The 21,121-nt window shown below is 41.0% G+C and overlaps 1 protein-coding gene across 7 annotated transcripts; it reads left to right on the top strand.

The window, feature by feature from the left end:
* The first annotated feature begins 2,805 nt into the window (after positions 1-2,805).
* FBXO30 (F-box protein 30) lies at positions 2,806-20,800 on the top strand. 7 transcript variants are annotated; one of them, XM_064446983.1, is made up of 5 exons: positions 2,806-3,024; positions 7,788-7,892; positions 12,775-12,925; positions 14,910-17,004; positions 17,889-20,800. In XM_064446983.1, the coding sequence occupies exons 4-5, from the start codon at positions 14,926-14,928 to the stop codon at positions 18,090-18,092; spliced, it is 2,283 nt and encodes a 760-aa protein (XP_064303053.1). In that variant the 5' UTR covers positions 2,806-3,024; positions 7,788-7,892; positions 12,775-12,925; positions 14,910-14,925; the 3' UTR covers positions 18,093-20,800. The 7 variants fall into 7 exon arrangements, with proteins under 7 accessions (XP_064303053.1, XP_064303048.1, XP_064303049.1 ...); XM_064446978.1 differs by lacking the exon at positions 12,775-12,925; XM_064446979.1 differs by lacking the exon at positions 12,775-12,925 and having other exon boundaries at positions 2,806-3,074.
* Positions 20,801-21,121: the final 321 nt, after the last annotated feature.

Raw genomic sequence — 21,121 nt, 5'->3', positions numbered from 1 at the left:
CTCCTCTAGTGGCTTCTTTTATAATCCACGTCCCAGATCAAATATTACTACTATGGAAAAGCTTGACAAAAGAGGGTCTGATTACTATGCTGCTTCGAGTCTCTAGGCTATTTACAGGCTTTACTAATCAGAGAAGAGGTACCTTATTACACAGGAGAGGCTTTGCTTGGGAAGGTATAAAAATAAAGGCATTGCAGTATGTACCAGATCTCTTGATGGGCCTAGGTTGGAAACACAAACCCAGGAGGTGCAAAAAACTTCTTTTGAGGTCTCTGTTGTTTGGAAGCATCCTGCTCTCAAAGCTGTGCAGTGCAAACTGCATATGTGGCTTTGTGGGCACATCCCAGCTATTTATTTTTACACACTGCTAAATACGAACACTCACGCATTAGTAAATCTACTTGCAAGTGCATTTCAGAAGCATTTGTAATTTTTTCCCCCTCTATATCTTCACAAATACCTGTCAGGGAAAAACAACTGTGACCATTAGAATTTGAAACTAGGAAGTGCTTAAATAATTCACGTTTATTAGAAAGCAACAGCAAACAAGTCACACCTTCTACAACCTTAGGAACAAATGTATTTTATCTCACATAGAGTTACCGGCTTACAGGAGATTGTCTGCACACCTCAGCAACTGCCTTGGCATTTATTTGATGCAGGCTTTACTTCAGGCGCAGGGAAAGACCCGAGTTATACTGCCTCAAGAATCAATTTATGCTTCACTCTTCCGCTGACTTGAGTAACAGTGTCATGTACAGAACAATACTGGACCAGACACGGATACTCATTTTCCATTTATGAGTAACCAGAATGAAGTTCCATTCATTTTGGATTTAACCCAATAGAAAATAGTCTCTCCAGCTGTTCACCCACCGCATCCTCAAAGACCTTTTGGCTTGTAGGTCAGTGGTAATAAGTCAAATTTTATGATTACAACTTGCCTGATTACCTTAAATAGCAGTTCATGAGAACGACGATGATTGTCAGGTGGGGTAGAAGGGGACAGCTCTGGGGCTGTAGCAAGTATATGCACTAAAGCATTAGAGAAGCAGCAGAGTCTTCCCTGAATGACCAGAGGAGTCTCAGTTGAGGCAAGTCCAAGCCACAGAAATTAATTCTGTTCACTCAACAGAAGCAATTAAAATAAAAAGCCCTGCTTCTGTCACAGAAGCCCAGTCCCAGCACACAGTCAGAGACAAAAGCCCTGCAACACCCTGTGTAATTAATACCTTTGCAGCAGGTTGATCTCAGTCAGCCACCAAGTATGCTCTACTGTCGTGAGAATAAGCAGCACAGCAAACTTCACCTGTCCACAGAAGACATTTCCAGTAAGAGGCAGCTGCAAAGACCAATGACTGTCTACACAAATTCTGCCCAGCAATTTGTATAATTGCCTGCTGAGCAGGTGAAATGATTTTGCGTGGCTTCTGTGAGTCATGGAGCCCATCCCTACCATATTTTGGAGCTCACTTGGCTACATGATTATGTCCTGATCCTATAATCAAACCTATGAAGGAAAAAAAGGGCCTGTCCTCAGGATCAAGGGAGATCAAGGCTGGGGTTAAGGGTGGGGCCAAACTGAGAGTGCTTATTATAGGAAGAGCTGGCAATGATGCCTTGTATTAAGGTCATCTTATGTTTTGTCATACACACCTAACACAAAAATGATGGCTTATATCTTTCACGTTCTCTTAGTTTTAGAGTAAAAAATGGTAAAAATCTTCTAAGATGCTAAGTGTCCAAACTTGCAACAGTGACATCTGTTACTTACTCCCCAGCAAACCTGGGCTAAGTGTTAAGAGATCTAGAGAATCTATTTGGCTTGCTCTTAAACATCTACAGCCTCTCTCAAACAGAAATCTACACACATGGGAGGGAAGTAAGGTCTTTGGAAACTGGGTGCAGACAAACAAGGTTTTCAACTGGTAGTTTAAAGAAAGAATACTATTTCTTGTGAATTAACAAACTAATCTTCCCACGCTCTATCTTCTGTAGCCACAAAATACATTTACATTAGTACGCTCCCTCTGAAAAAGGGGTATGGTATAAACAAAACTGCTGTTCTTTCAGGAGCACAAGACACACTGTATCTCCGCAAGATGTGACATCCTGACAGCCCTAACACACTAACCCCTACCTAGCTACAATCCCCTCAACAGCTGGCTTCCGTGCTCTGTAAGAGCAGAACCTGCAAAGCCAAGCTCAACACCCTGCGCCTCTGCTAACAAGTTCACACTTCTGGGAAAAAAAACCCAACGCGTTTTGCTCAGCGCTGTAGCAGCCTGCAGGGTGCCCGCACGCCGGGCGCGCACCAAGGCAGGCGTAAGGCAGGCGCTGCCAGCAACGCCACGAGGCGCATTTCGAAACGGCCGGCAGATGCTTTGCTGAGGTGTTGGCCGTAGCAAGGCCGAGTGCCACCAGCACCCTCGGCGAGCTGGAGGCGTTGCTCGGCCACCCCTCGCCGCAGCGGCCCACGCGGGCCCAGGGAAGCGTCACGGACGGCGCCCCCGCGGCCGGGTGGGCCCCAGGATCCCCCGAGGGCAGCCAGCCCTCCCTCCCTCCCTCGCCCCGCGGGCCGGGCCGGGCCGGGCCGGGCAGCAGCCCCTCTCACCCCCGCCACCAACAGTCCTGCCTGACAGCTGCCACACCACCCACAGCAACACTCCCCCGCGGGCCTCGCCCACGGCCGCCACCGCGCATGCGACAACTCCCCTCGGGAAGCAGAGGCCAGCACGCCACATCCGGGCATTCCGCCCCTGCCTCGTGACCCCGCCCCTCCCACCGGGGTGGACGCGCAGTTGTCAGGGGAGGCGGGCCGTGTCGTGCCGGCGCCGTGCGCACTCCCAGCCCGTTGCCCCGCCCCACCGCGCGCGCACTCTCTTGCCCCAGGGCGCGCCGCTGTTGGGGGCGCGGCCGGCAGCGGTGCCGCGCGGGAGCCCGGCGGGCGGTGAGGCGAGGCGAGGCCGGGCCGGGAGAGGTGAAGCGAGCGCCGCGGCGGCGAGAGCCCGGTGGGAGAAAAGGGTGAGGTGCAGCGCCCGCGTCCCTTCCTGCCTGCCGAGCGACGGGAACGGGTGAGCCGCAGCTGTCCGCGGCCGGTGGGGCCAGCGGAGCCGAGCCGGGGCCTCCGTTCCTGGCCGGCGGCGGCTGCCTGGCAGCCGGGTGGTAAACAAATGGCGGCCTGGCGGGGGCGAGCGCCCGGGGTGGCGGCGGGGCGGGGGCGGCCGGGGTCCGGCGGCGGCTCCTCGCTGTCCCTGACAGGTCCCGGTGGGGCGGCGGGGCCAGGGGGGTGCGGGCCGGTTGGTGTGCGTGCTTCTTCCGTGTTCCCTCCCCCCCGCTCGCCCCGGCCCCCGCAGCGCCCGAGCGCCCAGCGCGTGTCGGTGCGGTGGTAACGTGCCGTGTCGGGTGGCCGCCGCCGCCCCGCCCCCCCGCGCCTGGCCCCTCGGCGGGCCCGCAGCCGCCGGCCGCGGGCGGTGGTGGCGGCGGCGGCGGCGGAGGAGCGAGCGCTGCCGCCGCCGCTTCCTCTTACCCCGCCGCGCCGCCAGCGCTGTCCGGTGTGTCGCGACAGCACGTGGGAAAGGGCAGGGCCAGGGTCCGCCTGGTGCTGTCGAGACCGCAGGCGGAGGGTCTCTTTTCTGCATGGAAGGGGAGAGGAAGAGCGCAAATAATCCAGAGGTAGTAGTGCTGAAATCCGCCCCCGACCCCCCGTGTTCTTGTGTGTTGAGCAGCTGTGCTCAGGTCGTGTAAAGGTGGTGTTTTGTCTCTTCTCTGAATTTCCTTTTTGATGGCTATTATTGACGTGCCTTGGAACCTTTTTTTTTTTTTTTTCTTTTTCCTCCTTGATGAAGCTAGAGAAGGTTGCGTAGCTGTACTCCTGTAACCCCACAGGTTGGCAATCGGAAGCGCACAGGGAGATGACAGCAGCTTGTTGAACGGCAAGCATGTTGAAACAGTCGTGTGGCCTCACTTCCAAAAGTTCTAGCGCCGCTGTTGTTTGCAGCAGGTCTTCAGAATTCTCCAGGGAAAAAAACCCGTGGGCTGGAGAGATGGCTTTCTTTTGTTCTGTAAAGTTATATTCGGATTTGGCTGAGAAGCTTTTCATAATCCCTGTTTCCCTTTTGCTGATTATGTCGTTAATATGCCAAAGTACGTGTGTGTTAGCATACTAAACCACAAATGCCCTGTGCTGCTGTGGCAACAGCATCATCTTGCTCGTGCTAGCACTTTAGGCAAGAGATCTCCCTCTGCTTTCTCTAGAATCAGTGTGTAGCACTTGATGCTCGAGTCCTTTCCGTGGACAGCTGCTGCCTTTTGCTGCGTCTTAATGTCACGCGCCTTAATTTGTGCCATTATCTGGAGGGTTAAGGTTCATGCATCCATGCTGATGAGGATGTGAGTTATACTTATCTATGATCTTCCCCTCTCTACCCCTCTCCCAAATGTACAAAAATATTATTAAAAGAAATTTGGTAATCAAGTTAAATACCTGGAAGACTGAAAATTACATTGGCAACTTCAATTCATCTTCCCTTCTCTATGCATGTAAATATCTCTGCATAATTTCTCCATAGTGGTCAGGTTTCATCCAGAGAAGAAATAGATTTAAAGGGTGAATTGGGGTTGTATTGCAAGCTGAGACCTTTTGTGGGGTGTCTGTCTCATTCTTTTCCAAAGTTAGAAGGTGTTAGAGAACAGGAGAACATCCAGCAGGATGGGCAAAGAATGAAAAAGCAGTGGAAAAGCTTGCTATGGAAAAGCAGTGTTTTTACTTTGCTTCTTGAATGTTCGTTCTTTCGTGCTAAATTCTTCTTTTACTCAGTTAACTTCTCAAATTTGGATTAAATTTCCCTTGCCTCCTATTTTGATGTTAGAAGTCTAATGGGCAAAGTGAGTGCTGAGTTTAACTAGCAGTATCTGGTTAGAAACTTTCTGGCTGAGATTTTGGTGTGTTTTTGGACAACCAATTTTTTGACCTGTCCCCTAAAGAGTGTCTTGTAGTGCCTTTGTGAAGAAGCATATGTGAACAGCGTATGGCTGTTGGTATTCAAGTGAGCTCGTGTAGCTGCTGTGGATTTCAGCTTGGCAACAAACCTATGCTTTGCATTTGCTCCAACTGAACTGAAAATAACAAATAAAATTTCCTTCATATTGATAGACCTATTTCTTTGGTGAGCTCTGTCTCAAATGAGGCAAATGCTGTTCGCCTCTGGCAGTGAGATCCAGTGGTATAGGGGTGGAAGCAGGGAATCATTTATCTGGTGATCATTGTACTGGTGACAGCTGTGTTTCACTTTCTTTCTCTGCACAGTAAGAATAAAGATAACTCAAATATTTGTTGGTGAGATGGTTAGACTGTATGAGGAGTAAGTATTCGTGAACAAACCACAAATAAACTAGTTAAGTTATTAGGTGAGGGTTACAGAGAAATCTTATGTAAGCTGTCTTAAGTGTTGGGGCACTACCTAGTCTCAATGTTGAATGAAGGAAAAAGACTGAAAAGATCTTGTAATATAAACTGATCTGAAACAGGCCAAGAGAGTTAAAGTTGCAGGGGAGCTCTAGATTCTGACTTGCTTTGCAGGCTACTGTTTTTAATAGTTCTTGAGGTGGCACTTGGTGTCTTGTCTTAATCTTATTGTAATCTGTCAATGCTACTTGAATCTAAAATACCCTGCAAACCCTTACAGTCTGTAGAGCATCTAATTGAGGAGACTGTGCTGTTGTTTACCAAATGCCAAAAGGTGATCTAAGCTTTTAATGTGAAATCATGATGAAAATCTTATAGGTTTAAACTTATGAGAACGAGAGGCGTGGTGAGGTAAAATTCTAATTGGCGTAGTTACAGCTTTTAATGTAAAACTTCAGGTAGTGGTTCAGGTTGATGGTTGTGTAGTGATACCTGGTTCAGACTGGGTTACACAGGTGCCGTAAGGTGCGTGGTGCTTAGTTTGTGTAAGTTTAAGCTTTGTATTTATTTGTCTATTTAGAAGCATCTTTAGTAGAAACTAGTTTTCTAAAAGTAGTTTTCTAAAAGTCCTATGGGGCAGAGTAATTTGTTGGAGTGACAGATTCATTGCAAATAGGAGTGTGTGTTATTGACACAGCTGTAATGCTCTTTGAAAACCTTGTTTTAGCTGAGTCACTATTGTCATCGGCTATGGAATGTGTTTGGATGGGAATGTTCAGCTGGAGTCTTTGAGGAAAAAGTAATACCACCAAACCCGTAGACATTTGGAAAAGGCAGTCTAAATGATATTAGAGATCAGAAATTGATGACTCATTATGCGTCCTAAAACCCTGCACAAAAGTGTAGTGCAGACCTTTGTGTTTTCCAGTTCTTCATTCAAGTTAAAAACTTATTGAAAGAGCTGGTATACCATGCTCATTATGAGATATATTCCCAGCTTCCTGTCATCAACTATTTGAGATAGGTGAGTTTTTATTCAGAAAATAGGATTTTTTTAAAACTGGATTTTTTTTTTCTATTTCCAATGGCTTTAAAACCAAGCAGCTTGGAAGGGGGAAAAGCCTAACAGGTGCTGCAAAAAAGGTCTTTTGTTTGATAAGAAAGTGAAATACCTGAAACTAGAATAGGTTAAAGTTATAATACTGTTTCTGTTCTTGTTCTCCTATTCTTGTTCTACTTTTAATTTTTCATAGTTTTTGAGGAAAAGCTTCATCTTTTCTACTTTAGTATTACCTCATGCAGTGGGGGCAGGGGGTGTCAATTAATTAATTTTTTTTTTGTCCTATATACTTTTGCTGTACAGTGGTCAGGCCACCTTCTACTAACAAGGGTGTATTTTTAATAGAAAAAATAATCTTGTATGTCCAGAGTACATAACATCTGCATTTCAGTCTGGGATTTTGGAGAGTAGTTGTGTTCACATTCCATTTAATTTAAAGCTGTTTTCTTATTTTGCTATGGGAACTAGTAAAACTTGTGTAGTAAGACCTGAAACAGAATATTAAAAAGATTTTTGGCCTGACCTCTGTAAATATACAGAGGTCAGGAATTCTGTGGCAACAAGTATGAATTAAAATATTATGTAAGAAGAAAGATTTATTTTTGGCTTCTTTTGGGTGGCTAAAACTACTGACTGTAGTACTGAATGCATTATTTTTTCCCAGTCGTTCTGTTTCTGATTTCTGAGAAATGGCTTGCTTTCTTTTTTATTAAGGACTTGTGAGACGATAACTGGGGGTAAGGATATCATTGTTCCTTTGTGTAGATCACCTCAGTTAAGTTTTAGTGATAACTTATGGGTATGAACACATGAAAGAAGCAGCCTGTTATAGTAAAGAGCTTTTCAATATCAAGCAACTGCTTAATAAGTTCTCATGTCTGAAGACTGAAGCTGGACAAATTTTAACTAGACGAAAATGCAATTTGTAAAAGAATCAAACTTTATTCATTTTTTTTTTTAGTTCTCCAGCTGTTGCAATCTTGAATTCAAGTTGATTTTTGCTTAAGTGGTTCCTGCTGGGTCAAACCAAAGAATTAAGTGAAGTAGGTCAGAATAATAACTTTTAGTAATCTCTCCTAACCTTAAATGTAAATAGGTAACCACCTAGTGTGACTAACAGCTAACAATAAGCTAAAATGACAGAACTTAGGTTGTGCTTGCAAAGTCAGTTAAAAATTTCTTTTTCCATAAAACCTGCAAAATATTTCAACATTTGTAGCTCCAGATAGTGTAAGCACATGACCTTTTCAAGTATTGTACATATGGAAAGCAAGCTGTACACCTGAAATGAAACCTTACTTCTGATCTAATTTCTTGCAGAGTCTGCAGCAATCGAGGAGTTGCACTGAGTTCCAGGTCAGAAGTTCTTTACACATGAAATCTACTGGCTTTCTAGCTGATTCTGCCGTGTCACTGTCTCAACAGGTAGAGTGCTTTTGTGCCTGAGCGATGCAGCAAGCGTCCCTGTTCCTGGTGTGGTTGTCCTGTGTCAGTGTGTGGCCAAAGGCACATGGAGGCCTTTGGGTTTCATCTTGGTGGGGGAATGTGTCAAGGTGGCAAGAATGCATGGCAGATCTGTCACAAAAGTACTCTAAGGAAAAGCCTACTAGTTTTGGTTTTGATTTTTAACACTCAGAGTTTAACAGTGATAGAAAAAAGCATTCTATCATTCCATTGGACCTTCTATTCTAAAATGGAACAGACAGAAACATTGGGTCCAATGCAGTCAAAGCAGTGTTTTGCTTTGGGTCGTTTTCCCCTTGAATTCTACTTTTTTTTTTTTTTTTTGTCTGCAATGATTTGGGAGGAAATCTCTCCGTGATTTCTCTGAATGGGAGGTAGATGGTTTGCCACTAAGGAGAAAGGAACTCTTAAGGTGATACTCAAAAGAATGCAAAATACAGGTCAGCTCCTGTAATAGGATGTTTGGGGCAAGAGTAAAGCTTTTCTTTATAAGGCTGACATGAAAAAGTTTCTTTGCCTTATAATTGTAATACTATTTTTGCTGTAATTAGAAGTTCCTTTTTGTTTTGGTCTGGTTTGGTTTTGAGGTAGATGGATAACTTTAATTTACGCATCAAAAAGCAGTCAGTCCATACTCCTTCGATGCTAGATCATTGATAAAACTAGAATCTTTCCAGAAGTACATATTCCCCTGAGGTTTTTTTTCTTGCAATAAGAAGCCGTGTTTTGAGCTTGACCTTTTTCTGCCTCTTTTGTATAATACATATAAATTGCTGTGGACTGTGATGATACTGGTAGAATTAGCATAGTACTTGTATAGTAGTTTGGGCTTTAGTAATTGAAGTTCCTTCATGAGAAGTGTTCAGCGGTTAACAAAAAAATAATGTAGACTCATTCTAGTGTGTCCGATATTTACAGTCACTACCAGGCAGGGAAGATGCTCTTTTCTTTGTTGTGGATGAATTTATGTTTGAGAATGCAGTGGAAACTTGCCTATCCAAATGTTTTTAATATAGTTTTAACTTCTCTGATCTGCGTAGTTGTAACAGAAGCCAGGGTTGTCCTAACGAGCTCAGGGGTGAGGGGCGGTAGTTTGTATCCCATAAGGTTGAGATTTTAAGTGTGGCATCTGAAAGGATTCTACTTCCTAAAAGGGTGTCTGATGTAAACTAGTTGGAAGAAATAGAAGGCTTCATAAAGTTCTTGACAGGAATGTCCCTTTGAAATCAGAAAAATTGTATAAAAAGAACAATTGCCTAATATATAATATATTAAAATATGATCACATGTACTACTCTGTTACCTGTTCAACTGAAGTGCATACTTCTAAATTTGTCACTACTTAGTCATGTTATTTCATGTTAATAACTAGCAGTTTGTTATGTTGTTTGTTGTTCTTTTGAATGTACCATTTTAAAGAGTAGTTGGAAGTTAGTGTAGCATTAGATTAACTTTGCTGTGTGTCCCTGTTTCCTGCTTTCCCAATGCTATGGAGAGACATTTAAGCAGGGTTTGAGGTATCCAGCTCCCTAATAAGACGACTGTGGCTGCACTGGCTTTGGAGAAGCCTCAGTATGGGGCTGTTTAACCTTAGACTTCGTGGAGCCTTGAGGAGTAGAGTTAGAGCTGCCTTTTGTTGCTCACCTCAAGCAGGGCTGGCAACTAGTGGTGGCATTTGCCATTCTCCAGTTGAAATGTTGTCAAAGGCATCTTGCTGAACCTCCAGCTCATATTTTTCATGATTCACTCAAAAACTGTTAAATGGAAGCAGGCCTCAAACCAACCAGCCCGAATACTACCACCCTCAGACCCCAAAAGGGGGCATAACATGCATGATGTGGAAGTGTAATGAGGCCAGCTACTGTAGTAATAGACTGAGGTGTTGGTTTTTAGATACAAAAATTGTTATACTTTTTGTGCAGGATAGAGATAACAAGACAAGAATAGCTTACCTTCTAGAAGACTGCAAAGCTTGTTTGAAGCATTTGGTGGTTAAACCTGTGAGGCAAGGTCCATGATAGTTATTCTCCTGTGCATGGTACGATATAGAAAAATGAAATAGCTTGTTCAATAATTATCTATACTACTGCCAAGTCTATTTTGGCAGAAATTGGCGCTTTTTTTTTCCTTTTGATATAATACTGCCCTCTACCTCTTGACCCATTTTTCCTTAATGTTTTTTTATAACCACCCATCATTTAAATCTCTCTCTCACTTGACCATTTCCTCTCTGAAAGTTTCTGCATCTTACCAGACTTGAGTCACTCTTTTAGCCAGAGACCTGGGTAAGAGCTGGAAGATTCAGAAATACATCACACTTCTACAATCTCAAAAACAAAAGGGAATTTTTTTAGAATGGTTTGCATATATTTGGCTGCATGTGGGTAGATCTGAATGCTCCTGGGAGTTTAAACCTGTAGTACTGCTTGTGTCTCTCTATCCTTCTACTTCCTTGAACCAGTAATTTAAGAATCTGTTGGCCTGTTTAGTTGAATTTGATAGAGGGAAGAGTCCAAAGATAGTTGAGACTTATAGGTTTGGTGGCTAAAAGGTAGCCGAGTAATGGAGGGTTATAATAGCAGTAATAGTTGCTGTTCTTTCTGGTCTTCTTGGCACCAAAGAAGTCATGTAGGTGACAGTAAGTATGCAGACTTTGGCTTTGATAATACTAAGTACAGCTCCTTTTACTTTGTGGTGTAGAAGAAAGTGAGAGCTCTCGCAGCTGAACTATCGTGCGGTGACTGTTTCAAACCCTTATTATAATATTTTAATGTTTGTGTTACAACAGCAACTGAAAATCATGTTGCTGTAGCAGCTGGAATTTTAATCCTTTTAATTATGATAGATTTTCAAAGCATGTTCTGGCTGATTTAGTCAGCTGACTGTAGAGTGTGTACAATAACATCAAGTGATTGCACAAATTCTGAGAGCAGTGATCACCTCACTGGAACAGGATATATTTTTAGGTTTCTCTGCTAGTAACAGTCAAGTGTGTGTACTTAAGCATCTCATATGAACTGAAGCTAGTTGCTGACACTACCCTGTCAGAAAAGGACAGCTGCTCGTTCTTGCTATAGTCATTGATCTGACACTGTCTTCTCACCAAATTGTGGCAAAGAACATAATGGGGTATAAACACTGTAAATATTATTGGTACATGTTTTAATGACAGGTATTTTTCTTCAGGTCAGCGAGGACCCTCTTTGCTAGCCCTTTCAGTTTGCTCTATCAGAGTAACTGAAAGCACTTTATTACCTCTAGCAAGAATTTTCTTTAACTCCCCTTCACCCAGGAGGTTTTTTCCTTTATAAGGTAATGTTTAGGAAGAGTTCTCAGTGTAGTAATGGTGATACATTGGTTCTGGTTCTTCAAAGGAAAATGGTTCGTATGTGGATGCTCTTAATCAATGAATCAAAGACGTACTAAGTTCTGTGGGTCACAAGGTTACCTTACAAAATGGAGTGAGTCCTGATCATTTGTTGAGTGATGAACGTGCTAATTCTTGAGGTCTTATACATTATTTCACCAGTTTATCAAATATTTCACCAGGGTCATTTGGCTTTTTGCCTTTGGACTTTGCAATTTGATAACTGAAATCTATGAAAAGTCTCAACTAGTTTAAGCAGTCCAGGAGCTCACAACTGTCCAAAACCGTTGTTGAGTTTGAAGCCCAAGTAGTAGAATTAAAAATGCAGAAAAAGGACATTTAATATATTTAAAAGGACTTTGTAGTAAGCTATAAGAAAATGTGACATTCTGACTAAATTGTCCTGCACCAGGTGCTGTGAAGTTAAGGCTTGTAAGCAGGACACAGAATTTTAGTGCACGTCCTGCTGATGGTCTGCTGATGTCCAAAGAGATTTTAAATTATATATTTAGTTAAGGATCTAAAGTATTTAAATTTTAAGAGAAACGGCAACTAATATCAAACTTTTTATGACCAATAAAATTCTAATTTACAGAAACTGAGAGAATAGGTTACTTCAGATATTTAACTGATCACATGCATAACTGCTTCTTTATAAAAACAATTGCAAGCATCTGTTATAGAACTATATATTACTATATAATACTATGTATTTAGTTATATAGAACTAAATTAGCATCTACCTATTGGCAAAACATGGTATTTTAGTGTCTGCTCTGCTTTCATATACTGTCTGTTAGTGATGTTTGATGTTTTCACCAGGTTTTGTCTCCTTCTTACACACTTCAAAATTTCATTTGCTTGTATGAAATTATTAAGTTTTGATTTATATTAGCTTATGTGTGAAGGGAGTCCAGGAGCCTGAGAAAAGCCAGTATCATGATGCAACTCAGGTTTCACAGGCTGACTTGTAAAGACCAAGATAGCATGTTAGGGAGGAGGATGTTTTACTGTCCTAATAGAATGTTCTTCTTTGTAAACTCACATAGGCTATTTAAAGATAGTATTTAATAGTGGTTGACTAATTTAGGGTACGTCCACACAAATGGTGCAGGCAAACATGAGCTCAGTTTGACGGTGTTCTGGGCTGCCTGCACACAGGCCAGCTCTGGCCTAGAAGCACTAGAACAGTGCTAGCATGGCAGCGTGTGCTAGCTGACACACCTGCCCTCTGCTCTGGAACTGCTTTGCTTCTGGCCATCTTCAAGTGAGCAGGGTGCATAGCTTTTTGGAATGTAGGTAAACAATATAGACTTTTTTTAAAAACATAATTGTGGGTAACTGTTTAAATTAAGCCTTACTGCTACCGGACTACTTGTTTTATGGGAGCAGGACTGTGTTTAGATATATGAAGCAAGGACTGGACTCTATGAGGACTCTTGCATTATAAACTAGCAATTGTCTTTTTTCTTTTAGGGCTGTTTCTGTTTTGTGTTAAGCACTTTAAAATGCACACATAACCTGGGAACTTCCTTTTGATCTCTGCTCACCTGTTGACCTGAGGAAAACTAGAGTTTGGTTTCAGTATTGATTCAAAACTCTGAAATTTTCTTTGGTCTAGCAACAGGTAGGCTGTTGTATTTGGCAAGAATTACATAGAGAGGGCTTTGCTGGAAGAACTAAAAATATCTCAGAGAAGTCAAATGATTTTCTCTCTTTCATTCTTTACTGAACATGTTTCAGCTCTTTGCAGTAGATGCTATCTGACTTAATATACAAGTTGAAAGCAGGTTGTGTGCCAGAAAGGTTTGCTAAGCTGTTTAGTGAGTCAGTCAGTCACTGAGTTCAGTGACGGATGCACTTGACAATTTATTTGAAACTTACTTGTTACTCAGTATAAATACTAAGGTATGGTGGGGAAAACTCAGCTGTGTTTTGCCTGCTAAGTGTAGCGCATATGCTTCTTTGTTAGAAGTGCTCAGCAGAGTGGGTGGCTAAAATATTTGAGTTATCCAAATTACGACGGGTGGGGGGGATGAGAACTGATTGCTACTTAAAGTTGGCATGAATTTCAAAGCGTTTAGAAGAATACAAGTGAGTGAAGTGTCACACAGATTTCTATTTAAATGCTTTAAATAATTTAAAGTGGAATTTCTAAAGGCTGTTTTGTTTCCTCTTACTTTCAGTTTGAACAAAAGGAATAATACTAATCAGTTTTATTTTTACAGTTTAGAGTATTTTTAATGTAAAAGGTTTTAATGCATTAAAACTGAAGTGTTTAGTCTGAAGACAATGCATGAGAGCACTTGTTAGCTAGTAGAATAAAATAAGACACCATTTCTACTTAACCTCAAATTCTGTAAGCATTTTTCAAGAAAATTGCTGGAGGGTAGGGAGTGAGGAAAAGATAGAACTGAACAATCTGTTTTTGACACAATATTTTGAGATTTGGCTCTGTGAAAGTCATTCTCTGATATCTCTGAACTGTAATCCCTAGTATCACTTCTGAGAGGGAGTTTGTAGGAGCTTAGGGGACAGCTTCGTCCCTTGTGTGGGCCTGCACTCCAGCTAGTGAGCAGTTCCAGAGTGTCTCAAAGTATGGTACAAAGACGCAAAGTATACTCTCTTTTCCCCCCCCCCCCCTTTTTCTCCCTTCTTTTTTTTTTACTCCCTACCACAACAGAGAATTGAATTTTTTGTGTCGGTTTGTTATAATAGATTATGCAATGAATTTTATTTGGATTTTTTTTTCTGTTTGATCTTGTTATATAAAGTTGTTGTTACCCTTACACTTGGAACTGCTGGTACTGTGATCATGATGGCCAGATAGGACCATGTTGGGTAGTAAAGTTTTATGCAGAAGTACTTATTTAATGTGTAGTATAATTGCTACCCTTATGCAACAACTACTATAAAAATAAGGGAGGAGCTATAGGCTATAGATAAAGAAAAAAAGAAGGATGAAGAGTTGTTGTAAAGGACTGCTGTCTGTCAGAAGTATGGAGGGGACTAGAATGGGACATGACAGGGGATTGAGGTACATGCTGAGGGCTGCAAGTTGCCCTAAACAGAACTGCATGAAGAGGGTGTCAGAAGCCTAGGTGGTAGCAAGCAGCCCAGGGAATAGCTTGCCCCCATTTAATTTAGAGAACTGGAGATGAGGCTGAATCTGGATCCCTTTATTTTATCTCCCTACTCCGTAGAGTTGTGTGATTTATGATTTTAGGTAGTAGGTCATAGTCAAGGATCGTGCTTCGTCTTTCATTTGAATCATCTATTTGCCGTGGGCAGGGAAAAATTGCTATTCCAGAGGGAAAGATTATACAACATTTTTACCAAAGTTGCATATATTATACCTGGTGAACAGATGCATAGACTATGTCTTGAACTCTGATACCAATGTTCATCTTTAATTTTCAGGTGAACTTTTAAACATAGTTTCTTTGAGGTAAAATGTCACATACAGGTTCTCTTAAAATGGCTACTGATCAGTTCACGTGGTGTTAACGTGTCTCTCTGTACACACAGAGGATGTAAAACTGCAGATAACAGTAAATATTAACAACATTGAGTTAATATTCTATGCTTTTGTCTTCTTTCTCTTCACTCAGAACTGGATTTACAGTCATGGAGGAGCACCAACAACATTTACACTGTGTGAACTGTGTCAGCCGTCGTTGTATGACCAGACCAGAGCCTGGCATTTCCTGTGATTTGATTGGCTGCCCATTGGTTTGTGGAGCAGTTTTTCATTCGTGTAAAGCTGAGGAACATCGCATGTTATGTCCACTTGAAAGAGTGCCTTGTTTGAATAGTGGCTTTGGATGTCCCTTCATAGTAGCCCGAAATAAAATTGCTGATCATCTAGAAGTTTGTCCTGCAAGTGTGGTATGTTGTACCATGGAGTGGAACAGATGGCCGGTCAGTTATGCAGACCGAAAATCTTATGAAAATCTGAGTAAAGATGTTGATGAAGTGGAACAGCTAGATATGGCTTTAGCCCTTCAAGATCAGCGCATGTTACTAGAATCACTTAAAGTAGCAACTATGATGTCAAAAGCAGGTGATCAAATACCAGAATCCAGAGAACAAACCTCTTTCAAATCAAGTGCCCCAGATACAGCGCATTCAAATGGTTTGATGCCTGTAGATGAAGAGTCCTATGGTGCACTCTATCAAGCTACTGTAGAAACAACAAGGAGTTTAGCTGCTGCTCTGGATATCCTGAACACTGCTACCAGGGACATCAACATGTTAAGTTCAAGGCTCTGCATTTCACCACATGAAATGAAAGAAGATACTGAGATTGAAGAACAAGCTTCTAATGGCACTGTTCAGGATAAAAAGTCTGACCATGAATATCCAGATGAAGATAACATAGGAGCAGCTGGGGGAATTAACTTTCATAGCCTGAGTCAAAATTCACAAATGGAGCAAAATGGTTCTAGTGATATTTGTTACACTGTAGCACAAAAGCATGACTTAAATCTAAACCTCGGTAACTCCTCACTTTTGTGTAATGGCTTTCATGTAGAAAGTGAATGTTCAAAGGTGTTGGACCAGAATGAAGATCTTAGTGATTCTAATTCAAAACCATCCAGTGTAGCAAACGGTGAATGTACTGCATCTCATGATGATGAAGCATCACAGTCTTGCAGCTCCTTCCCTGTAACATCACAACTTAAAGAAGTAATATCAGCTGATCACTTAGGTAATGGCAATGTTAATCATGTACTACTTCCCCATAATGCTAACGAAGAAGAAATGTTACAGAGACAAGTGGAGCAAGAAAGACTGAGAAACGTAGATCCGTTTTCACTTTTACGGCATCGATCATACAAATTCCTTGTTAACCACTATTGGTCTACACCAAAAGAAGACAAAGCTGTTGATACATCAGATTTGGAGATAACAGAGGATCCTATGGGTCTTCAGGGCATTGATCTAATCACTGCAGCTCTGTTGTTTTGCCTAGGAGACTCTCCTGGAGGTAGGGGAATATCAGAAAGTCGCACTGTTGATGTGTATCACGTTGACTTTGGGACCCAAACATTTTCTCTCCCATCTGCTATATTGGCCACAAATACAATGGTGGGAGAAATAGCCTCAGCTTCTGCATGTGATCATGCCAACCCACAGCTCTCAAATCCAAGTCCATTCCAGACCCTTGGACTGGATTTGGTATTGGAATATGTGGCTAGATACCAAACAAAACAGCGTTCAATGTTTACATTTGTTTGTGGACAGTTGTTTAGAAGGAATGAATTTTCATCACATTTTAAGAATGTGCATGGTGACATTCATGCTGGCCTTAATGGCTGGATGGAGCAGAGGTGTCCTTTGGCGTACTATGGGTGTACATATTCTCAACGAAGGTTTTGTCCTTCAACGCAAGGGGCAAAAATCATTCATGACCGCCACTTACGGTCATTTGGAGTTCAGCCTTGTATATCCACAGTATTAGTAGAACCAGCAAAAAGCTGCTTAATTGGAATACACAATGACCATCTGAGTAGTCTGCCTTTTGAGGTTCTGCAGCACATTGCTAGTTTTCTAGATGGCTTTAGTTTATGTCAGCTTTCAAGAGTGTCACGTTTAATGAGAGATGTGTGTGGAAGCTTGCTTCAAGCACGTGGAATGGTGATTCTGCTTTGGGAGAAGAGAAAGTACCCAGATGGCAGTTCTTCTTGGCAGATAAAAGAAAAGGTAAGTTATTTTTTATTTTGACAGTGAAAGGGAAAGTATTAAATTGGTCATGTTTCTGCTTTTTCCCCCAATGCTTTCCTTGATCGCTATTATTACTGTTTTTTAATATAATATCCCTTCAATAAACAGATTGTCATATAGAACAGCAGTTAGTGAAAATTTCTAGCAGGTTGGTTCAGTCTTCTCCACATTTGAAGAAGCAGAAGTTAAGGTAGCATCTGTCTAGCTTTTGCTTGATGTAAATAGATTAACCTCTGATTTTCCCAAGAGTTTAAAATATTAAATGATTACTTCATGATTTTCTTTCACATCAGTATTCCATGAAAGCGGGAAAGTTGCTGACAGAGTTTGCTTTCTTGCCATTATACTGTTTACAGCAGTTTTAATTTTTGCTCATCTGTTGAAATCCTGTCCATTGCCATGATACTGAGCGCCTTAAGTATGTAAATGATTCTTAAAACCTTTGGGTGACCTTTGTATAGTACAGTTTTCACCATTTCCCCCACCCATGCCCTACTTCCCTCAGAACTGCAGAGTATCTGCAGCAACCATTTGGAATTGCAGAAGTTGATAATTTCCAAAACGGATCATTGTGACTGGTCATGCAGTACTTAGCCATTTAACTGCTGATGCATCTACTTTGTGGATGCAAAACGTGTTGCCTGCCTTTCTTCCCAGTGTTCAGAGTTGACTTGGAATCTGAATCAGCCTGGGACTGGCTATACAAAATTTAGCATTGTATGTTTTTATCATGTTGCTTTTTAGTATGATTTATTGTAGCCACAAAACATTGCCTGAAAGTATTGTAGCACAAATACTTAATTTCCTGCTCTGAGTTCAGGTACGTTAAAACATTTTGGGCCTAAATGCAACTTATTTTCTAGGTTTGGCGCTTCAGTACAGCCTTCTGTACTGTGAACGAGTGGAAGTTTGCTGACATCGTAAGCATGGCTGACCACTTGAAGAAATGTAGCTATAATGCTGTAGAGAGAAGAGAGGAGGCTGTTCCGCTGCCATGTATGTGTGTAACACGAGAACTCACTAAAGAAGGACGTTCACTGCGCTCGGTTTTGAAACCAGTACTTTAAATATTGCAACCACTCCAATTGCACATACACTCAAGCACCTGATAAACCTCGGTAATATTACATGACACTTTATTAATGTACTAAAGATACTTTCTAGCTAAATCTACTCTGTCACTGTGTATATAAGGTTTGAAGTGACATTTATTTTTTATAATACCGTTTAGCTGGAAAGCAATGAAAGTTGCCTTAATGTCTGAAAAATTCGGAACTTGCTGGACAGGGTAGTTTTATCTAACTTATATAATTTAAGAACAAAATCCTAAGGTGTGTTTTCTGATTCACTGGTGCCCATGTTGCTGTTGCCGGATAACATTTCAAAAATGGCTTCTAAATGGTATGCACATTTAGATAGGAAACACTGAATTGTAGTGAGACAAAATCCTGACCAAATAGACTTTCTGTATTTGGTCTATTTTTTTTAACAAATTAAAATCCAAATATTTGAAAGATAAGGAAGAATTCAAAACTTTATAGTAGATGTCTCAAACACAGCTTTTAAGCGCCTCTGTTCTCATTAAATCAGTGTTCTAGTGCTCTTCCTATTTAACAGGTGATCTAGGATCAGCTTTTTTTTATTTTTTTTTTTTTTTAGGAATGATCAAAGTGGACTCAGATTTACAGCAGCTTCATTTTTAGTACAACTTTCTTTTGACATGTCATTTTTCTTCTGAAGTGTTAACAGTTATTTCACTTTTGGGAGCAAAACTTTTAGAGCTAAAAACATGGAATACTAGTTTTCACTCTCGCACCTACAAATGACATCAATATAAAATGTTTAAAATGTTTTGCCTTGTCCTGCAGTTGGCTGAGGGTTAAATTGCTTGAGCAGTCAGAAATTCAAAGTATGTGATGAACAGTTATGAATTTATAATGCAGCTAATGAAAGGGCTTTACTTGTTTTACGGTATTGTGAGATGTATTGTCTCCTGTTAATTTGTCTATAAAAATGCTGCTTTTCTGAGGAGCATTTTAAATTACTGGTATGTATAGCAAATGCATCATCTTCATAAGATGAGACATGATTTGTTAATTGCATAAGGCATATCAGAAATGTATGTTCAGCTACATCTAAATTAACAACTCCGATTTGCTTCCAGTCTTCCATAATGAAAGCTCCTACAAAGCATTTGTGAATAGAGAATACGTGCTATGAAAAATGGCCTGGTGTATAGCAAAACTGTAATAACTTGAACTGACTTTCCAACTTGTTTGTATTACTGCTGGTGTCCCTAGCTTGTTGCACTTAGCAACTGTGCCACAAAGCTAAAACAGAAACAGACCAGAGCTTGGAACATAGAAATACAGTACGTATTTCCATTATAGGAAAAAATAAGAGATTAGTAAGGAGGAGATGTTTACAAAAATGGCGAAATTTATTACTTGTAATTTCTGTACTGGACATTTATTTATGGCTAGTCTGGCTGCAGTTCACAACTTTGGTATCTGTGCATTTCCCATTCTGGGTCCAGTCCAGCTGAACATTCACTGCCTTTTTCTATCCAGTGTGCTACAGGTGCCCAGAAAAAAAAAAAAAAAAATCTAGTTCTTCAGTGCCATGAGCTGAAATTACAAGAGCTCAAACAGAAGTTCTGCCTTCAAACCACATGGTCTCTTTCCACGCTTTCTCTTTTTTTCTTTTTTTGTTTGAAGAGAAGAAAATAGTAAACCCTTTACGGAAGTTAGCAGTAATTCTTAGCTGTTACCACAGTTGTGTGGAAAGGAGAATCTAGATTCATGTACAAGTCTGACTATACCAGCTGGGTTTTAGGTAGGGATTTTAACACCACCCCCCACCCGCCCCTGTTCTCCGAGTGCATTGAAATGCTCATTACCCACACAGTACAAGGCAGGAGACAGACTTCAATCAGTTCTTGTCTTTTAGCTCTAATGGCTCCTTGCTCCTGCTTTCCAGTGTTTAAAAGTACTTGTGTGACTGGAAGGATCTCAAATGTTGAGGAGTTTGTGGTTGTGTTTATGGCTAAATCTACTTTCAAACACCTGTCTTGGGTTACTGGTATTTTTTTAGTCAGCAATGTGGTGGGTTTGGTACTCCACATTTTTTGTAACTACCCAGAACCCTGACAAGTACAGTAGGCAGGCATGTGTCTTGGTCACTTTGGGAAAGAGGGTATTCAGTTAGAGGAGCAGGCGTTGGTAGAGTCTCGCTTGTAGCACAGTGCAGATCTATATCTAAAGTATCATCAGTTGTTGATCTATTAAAATGAACTTTTAAAGTACTCGGTGTTCTTAAGGAATAACACTATTTCTCAATACATGCACTTTTGTTTTCAAATGTAGATACAGGCTTTTTTGTTAAATTAGTTTATTTTTTATGAGAATCCAGAGCTATTAAAGTATCAATGTTGTAAACAAAATCTCTGCCTTGTAAACTGCTCCAAATGCAGGAATACAATATAGTTAGAACAAAAATTTTTTCTTCTTCACTGCCATGCAGTTTGTAAAACATCTATGGTCTATAGTCAGTCTATCAAAATGTGGCTTGTTCACATTTGCCCTTGAACTTTAAAAATGTTGTATCCCTTTCCTGGTACATCTTCCTTACAGCATATATAGACAGCTGTTCCAGTCTTTCTTTTACTTGATACCACATTGCTACGTTGTTTAAAATATTATGTTTTCAATCATTATGCAATATTTTTTTTGCAATGTCTGTTGAAATCCCAATAAAACTTTTGGAGTTTCTCTTTTAGTATGATTGTACTTTTTTACAAAACTTATCACCAGCCTTCCAGTGTTCAAACATGGTGCTCAATGTCTGCCTATAGGATTCCAGTAAGTACTCAAAAAATCAACTTACATAAAGGAATCTATTTACAAACTTTTAAACATCACATAATTTGGAAGTGATTAATATGTATTCATGTTCACCTCATTATGAAGATCAGTCATTCCTTTTTAGACTAGACACCCATTTCTATTGCTTTGGTCTATTATGCAGCATAGAATTCCTTCCACAATTAAAGTTTTAACTACATAACATTGAAGGCTCATACTATACCTTGTAGATT

The sequence above is a fragment of the Phalacrocorax carbo genome, chromosome 3 (genome assembly GCF_963921805.1).
Source record: "Phalacrocorax carbo chromosome 3, bPhaCar2.1, whole genome shotgun sequence".
NCBI lineage: Eukaryota > Metazoa > Chordata > Aves > Suliformes > Phalacrocoracidae > Phalacrocorax > Phalacrocorax carbo.
The sequence above is the reverse complement of the archived record's forward strand: the minus strand, read 5'-3'. Positions and strand labels throughout refer to the sequence as shown.

Coding starts and splice junctions, on each gene's coding strand:
- FBXO30 (XM_064446978.1), top strand. CDS start 14,926: ATGGAGGAGCACCAACAACATTTACACTGTGTGAACTGTGTCAGCCGT. Junction 17,005..17,888: donor CTTGGCAGATAAAAGAAAAG/GTAAGTTATTTT, acceptor CTTATTTTCTAG/GTTTGGCGCTTCAGTACAGC.